Source organism: Aulonocara sp. 'chitande type north' Nkhata Bay, unplaced genomic scaffold (genome assembly GCF_057382095.1).
Source record: "Aulonocara sp. 'chitande type north' Nkhata Bay isolate Kocher_YH1m ecotype deep benthic unplaced genomic scaffold, A_spYH_male_GT1.1 unmapped_scaffold_20, whole genome shotgun sequence".
Lineage (NCBI taxonomy): Eukaryota > Metazoa > Chordata > Actinopteri > Cichliformes > Cichlidae > Aulonocara > Aulonocara sp. 'chitande type north' Nkhata Bay.
Window position 1 is genome coordinate 652,216 of NW_028234352.1, and position 6,322 is coordinate 658,537.

General features: G+C 42.3%; 1 protein-coding gene across 1 annotated transcript; it reads left to right on the plus strand.

Annotated features, from left to right (window-relative positions):
• Positions 1–1,867: 1,867 nt before the first annotated feature.
• LOC147300650 (uncharacterized) lies at positions 1,868–6,152 on the plus strand. Its single transcript, XM_086285018.1, has 5 exons — positions 1,868–1,956; positions 2,936–3,056; positions 3,141–3,239; positions 3,379–3,477; positions 5,709–6,152. Exons 2-5 carry the CDS (start codon positions 2,968–2,970, stop codon positions 5,875–5,877), a joined length of 456 nt encoding a protein of 151 aa, XP_086141144.1. The 5' UTR covers positions 1,868–1,956; positions 2,936–2,967; the 3' UTR covers positions 5,878–6,152.
• The last annotated feature ends 170 nt before the right edge of the window (positions 6,153–6,322 follow it).

The window sequence follows — 6,322 nt, forward strand, 5'->3', positions numbered from 1 at the left end:
CTCAAACTCACACAGCTGGTCAAGAAGGCTCAGCAGCTGCTGTATTTCCTGAGGAGGCTGAGGAAATTTGGTATGTTGGCCAAGATCCTCAGCAGGTTCTACAGCTGCACTGTGGAGAGCAGCCTGACAGCTGCATCACTGCATGGTACGGCAGCACTACTGCAAACCGCAAACGCCTGCAGAGAGTGATAACAACTGTGGAGAAGATCATCAGGACCCCGCTGCCCTCTCTGCAGAGCAGCTACCATCACAGAGTCCAGAGGAGAGACACACCTCTGCCCTCGAGACGAAGGTTCAGAAGTGTGAAATGTAGAACATCCAGACTCAACAACTCCATCTTCCCCACTGCTATCAGACTCCTGAACAGCTGACCGACCTCAAACTGCAGTTTGCACATCAGGTCACTTTGCACACTAAGTTCATTTTGCACATTAAACTCCATGTACATCCATGTACATCGACATCTGCAGACCACACGTGTCTTCAGTTACTTATTTGTACTTATTTGCAGTTATTTATCTTTTTATTTTATTTTTTTAAGTTATTTCTTATCCTTATTTTATCTTTTTATTTATTCTTATCTTGTTCTTTTAACCCTTATCTAACTTGGCATTGTGCACGGTGTGTTTAGATTCAGTTTAAATTCAGGGACACGGAGCCCCTGTTGATCCTCTACCTAATCACACGAGCCACGGTGTGAGAACGGGTGTGGGTCACAATCAGCCAAGGTTTTGGGTGAACCCATTGTGAGATCTAGCCCCACCCCATCATGTGATTTCCTGTGATCAAATGTCCCAGGATGTGAGTGGGCGTTAAGACGTCCATGTCCCTCATCAAGCAACTTAAAGAAGTCCAGACGCTTTTCTTTCCAAGCTCCTTCGACAACATCATTCATAGAACAGCTTCCAGCTTCTTTTGCTCGGCTACAGTTTGGATGGATTTGCAGATGCAACAAGACTAAAATGGTTAGGGTCAGGAGGTCAAAGGTCAGAGCTCCTGTGGGTCTGAGGGCGGCCTCACGCTGGAGAAGGATGAAGGAGTCTGACCTGAGCCAGTGTTTGACATGAACACATCAGCACTGCTGTCAGTGAGCCTAACGACAGCCGTTAGCATCATTTCAGTGTTTCAGTCATAAAAACACTTCCTGTCTCTGTGGTGGTTACAGTGACATCATGCAGTTTGTGCTTTGACCTCCAGAGGGCGACAAATCAGCACAGACAGAGAGCTCCATTCAAACTTTGCTGCCATCAGGAATAATTCTTCAAATATAATCATCAGTGTTTGAGCAGTTATGATATCAGGGACAATCTAGACATGTGTGACAATACTGAACATGTCACATGACACACCTCAAACATCATGTGATCCACTCTCAGTCTGCACTTTCATTCATGACTTCAACAGGTTGAAATGAGCTTTGAAGAAACATTCAGTGAAATAAATCTTTCATGGATTCATGTGAGCAGCAGATGAACTTTGTACCAACAACATCTTCAATAACAGAGTCTGAATGAAGCTCAGGTGTTGATGCTGCTCACTGATTGGACGCTTGCTTTCAGCTCTGCTCTCAGTCTTTACTGCACATGTGAAGGTAGAAAGTGTGACTGGATCTATAGACTGGAAACAGAGAAACATGCTGAACATTTGAAGCTTTGCAGCAGAAATGTTCATGTTACAAATACAGCAGAGCTGATCTGGGATCAGTGTGTTCACACCTGCAGCTACAACAAGGTTTCATGTCTCCACACGTCAGCATGTGAACTTTACTCTGACTCAGTCTGAGCAGTCAGACGGCATATTTTTAAAGTTAACACATCAGCACACACAGAGCTGAGCCCCTCCCACCTGTGCTGAGTTTCAGGTGGAGCCCCGCCTCCTTCCAGGAAGCAGCTCACCTGTGTGTCCGTGTTTAGTGTCCAGGTGTGGAGTGGAGCTTGTTGTTGGTGTGAAGAAACTGTAAGTTTGCTTTGTTTCCTCCTTTAACAGTTTGTCTTTAGGAACTTTACTGTTTGTTCAGCTCGTGTTTGATTTCTTCACACAACAAACTGTGTGTGTTTGTATTTCCGGTCTCTCCATTAAAGTCAGTGTGTAATGTTTCCTGGCTAACATCAGCTGTGTGCAGCTTAGTTCAGCACAAATCTGCCGCTCCATAGTTCACGGTAACGGACTCACAGCTGGACCAACGAGGCCGAGTGTGTCCGCCACTCTGAGCTACGTTCGTGTTTGTGTACTTGTAGTTTGTACTTTGAGTTCAGTCAGAGCCCACAGAGGACGCAGCGTACGTGATGACGTCACAGCCCTTTACCTCCTTTACTGTCACTGTGATTAATATTTACACACGAGACACCTGCAGAGCTCTGACGCTAAGCTAGCACACAGCATGCTAACACTAAGCTAACGCTAAGCTAACACTAAGCTAAAGCTAAGCTAACACTAAGAGTTCTTACAGACACGAGTTAAAAAGCTGCTTTTAGTTTGTGATCAGAGTCCAGGACTGAGAGCAGCAGCAGAGCTGATGGATGATGAATTACTGGATGGAAGAAGCTTCTCATTAGCAGTGAATCAGTGTGTGTGCAGTTCTCTGCAAACTCAGCAGCAAGAATTAGTGTGAAGCTTTAACTCTGCTGATCCTCTTTGAATCCTGGATCAGCTGAAATGTTTAAACTGTTGTTCACACGTGTTGGACTGACTGAAGCTTCCAGTCACAGTGAATCAGTGTGTGTCAGTGAATGCATCGTGTGTGCTTCAGGCTCCATCTAGTGGACTGATAGCAGAGCAGCTGATGGCAGCTTCCTCTGCCTCACACTGCTGTCTGACTGCATCCAGCTGACACTGAGATGAAGCAGGAAAGAAGCAGCTGATATTTGGACAGCACACATGATGAAAGGAGGATTTCAGCTGATGTGCACATGAATGATTTGTGTTTCCTCTGCAGGTAGAAAGTGTGTGTGAGCTGAATTGAGCAGCATGGATCAGTGTGAGGACAGAGAGGAGGGAGTCCCTCCCTCTAAAAGCACTCTGTGTGGGGAACATGAGAGTCAGACCAAAGCTCAGAGGTGAGATGACCATCTCTAACTGTCCATGACTCTTCTCCATGTCACAGCTCAGCACTCACATCACTGCTCCATCATTATTCACAGGAACCCGCCTGGACCTCCACCCAGCTCTGTGTCCTCTAAGAGCAAACGGGTGAAGCATTTCTTTCGTAATTTAGGGCAAAAAAAGTCATCTGACGAAAAGTAAGTTCATGTCAGTATTAAAATGTTTGAAATTTTAATCAGCTTTTACTATTTAACAATTTATACTTTATTTATACTTTTTATGTAATGTATTGGACACATTGGATGTGACACATGTTTCATGTTCACTTACTTTTAGCGTCAATCAGAAACCACCCAGCTCTGTGTCCTTACAGAGTGATGCGTCTGCTGGTCGCTTCATTGATTTTAAAGTCCAGCCTGTGTCTGCTGCAGAGAGGTGAGCTGTTAGCAACATGAACTCTTTGATTAAACTGCTTGATGTTGTTGGATATAAACTACAAACACGTCGTTCCCTCAGTCCCATTTAAACTGTCTTTTAAAACAAGCCTTTGGTTTCTAAACAACTGAAAACCCACTTCAGCAAACAGGAAGTGATCAGAGCGTCCGTCCACTTCCTGTCAGGCCCTGCAAACATTTCATATTGAAGAAAAGTAGCTGACATCTCACATTTTTACTCCACCACATTCAACCATTTTGACATTTTACAGCATGAAACTCTTGTCACATGACTCCTGTTATGTTATAGAGTCATGTGACCACCAGGGAGGGATTTGTATGGATGAAACACATTCAGATCAATCTGATTCATCAATGGAAACATTTTTGGTGTAAATGCAGCAACACTGAAAACGCTGAAGATAAAAACACAACAGATGAAATATGAACAAATCGAGGCTTTGAATACACGTGTGTGTGTTTGAGACACAGAGATAAATGGATTGTGTGTCTGTCCTATTGCTGCGTGAGGGTTTTATTGTAGATTTTGTGCGTGTACACTTTTGACCACGAAGGTGTTGAAAGGGCGTAAAACAGTTGGAGGCACCAGAGTGAACACTAGTGCTGTCAGTAGATTAAAACATGACTAATTAATGACACAATCTTCTGTCATTAATCCTGATTAATCACAATTACTTGATCAATAGCTGCAGTTACATTTTCCAACTTTATATTTAAGCCTGTAACAGACGTTTACACCATATAATGAAGTCAATGCAGAATAAACACAAAGAATGTTAAACGCTTCAATTCAAAGAGACTTTGAATAGTTTTCAGTCTTTAACTCAGCTTCTCTGCTGTAAATACAACTTTGTAACAAACATATATACTAAAAGCTAAGTGTGCACTAATATATAATAATATATAATCTATATTACTGCTGTTAATGAAAATGTTTAATCAGACTCATCACAGGGTTACTGTGGATTCATTTGGATTAATCACCATTAAACATCATTTTTAATGTAAACGAATCAAAGTTCATTTCATGAGCAAACAGACTCGAGAGAAAAGGGCAAATTTACACACTTAACATGTTTATTGAACATGTAAACATTGATTAAGCTCCTGAATGAGCCGACCCCCCCAGGGACAGTCCTGCATGCTAATGATGGGCTCTGCTCTGTACCTGCAGGATTCTGTCAGCCACAAACTCCTCAGCTGATCCTGAATCTGAGCCCATCTGTCAAACAATCATTTTCTTCACAGGTCTGTGGAGGTGGCACTGATCCTGCAGCAGTCTAACACTCTCTGTCACTCTTCTTCAAGTCTTTGACACGAGGAACCAAAACTATGTTATTAACAACACTAACAGGTCTGCAGTTTGTCCACTTGGCAGTTGTGTCATCAGTGCTTTGCATTGTTGTGATATTTTAAGCTGGAAGTGCTTCGGTGAAAAGAAAATTCCTTCTGTCACGATGTGCAGAGTCCTTCATGTTGGTCGGCTGGTCCGTCTTGTTATTTTTTTAATACTCAAACTTTCCATCGAGAGGTCAGTGTGTGTTTGTCATCTTCCATATTGAGCTGATTGGTTCAGCTGCCGTCACTAACAGATGTGCTGCACATCTGCACGTGTGCAAAGGTAACTCTACTCGGACAAACTGCCCGAAGTGCGTTGATAGAAACATTTCAGGGATTTTGAGTCGTTCTGCTCTCCAGATGTGTCGTGTTAAAGGTTTTTATCATGTTAATCATGATAACAGATGAACCCCTAACCCTACATGTTAATGTTGACAGCACTGGTAAATCCTTTTTAATGTTCTTCTGTCAGATCATTGATTAGACTCTACTCCAAATACGAGACTCAGAAAACTCAAATGAAAACTCAAATCAAAGCAATGAGAAAAGGACTTCTTGTGTTAGAATGAAAACATGTGGAAGTGGTCAGGTTTCAAACACTCGTTGAATCTACTGCACAGTTACATTCAGGGACCTTTGGCCTCCTGAGAGCATTAGTTGATGGTTCATCACAGTTTTCTCAAAGTTTCCTCTGAGCTTCTGCAGCATCATCACTTCCATCACTGATGAAAGAAAGTTCATAGAAAACAGAAAATATATCTTCAGAATCTGAGAGTCTAAAACTTGACAGACTTGATTCAGATGAAGTTATTTGAGCAGAAACTCCTGGATCTTTATCCTGTGTTGATCTAATCCTTCATGGTTCCTCCACAGAGTGGAGCAGCAGAGCTCAGAGGTTCCCAGTGGTCAGTCTGCCCAGCAGCATCAAACACAGCTGGACTCCATATTTATGGTCTGTACATGTACAACAACTACTTTATTATTAATAATAATGCATTTATTTATAGGTCCCTTTCAGAACACCAAGGACTCTGTGGACTAAATGACCAAAAGAAAACAAACTTTGAAATCAGACGGTGCAAATGTGATCACAGGGAAACGTTTTAAACATCGAGGCTTTAAACAGAAACCAAAGTGAAACAGTTTGTAGTCGAGATCAGTGGGAATGAAGCTGAATAACTGTTTCTTCAATAACTTTGAGCTCTTAAAAAAGAAAAACTAGCTGAAAGTCTGGCTGCTCTTATGAAAAGTACAGAGAAATTATGGGTCGCTCAACACTTGTGCACAATATAAGAGTTTAAATAAATCTGAAGAATAACTCAAAGTCCTACAATCATACTGATAAAGTCATCTACAGCTAACTATCCAAGTGGATTTGTTTAAGACAGCTCCATCTGCTGGTGGCCCTCTGCAGGTGCATGAAAGGGGCGTGTTTATAGTGAAAGTAGTAGAGGAAGTAAACCCCACGGGAAGGAGGAGGACTCTCA

Coding starts and splice junctions, on each gene's coding strand:
- LOC147300650 (XM_086285018.1), top strand. CDS start 2,968: ATGGATCAGTGTGAGGACAGAGAGGAGGGAGTCCCTCCCTCTAAAAGC. Junction 3,240..3,378: donor AAAAAGTCATCTGACGAAAA/GTAAGTTCATGT, acceptor ACTTACTTTTAG/CGTCAATCAGAAACCACCCA. Junction 3,478..5,708: donor CCTGTGTCTGCTGCAGAGAG/GTGAGCTGTTAG, acceptor GTTCCTCCACAG/AGTGGAGCAGCAGAGCTCAG.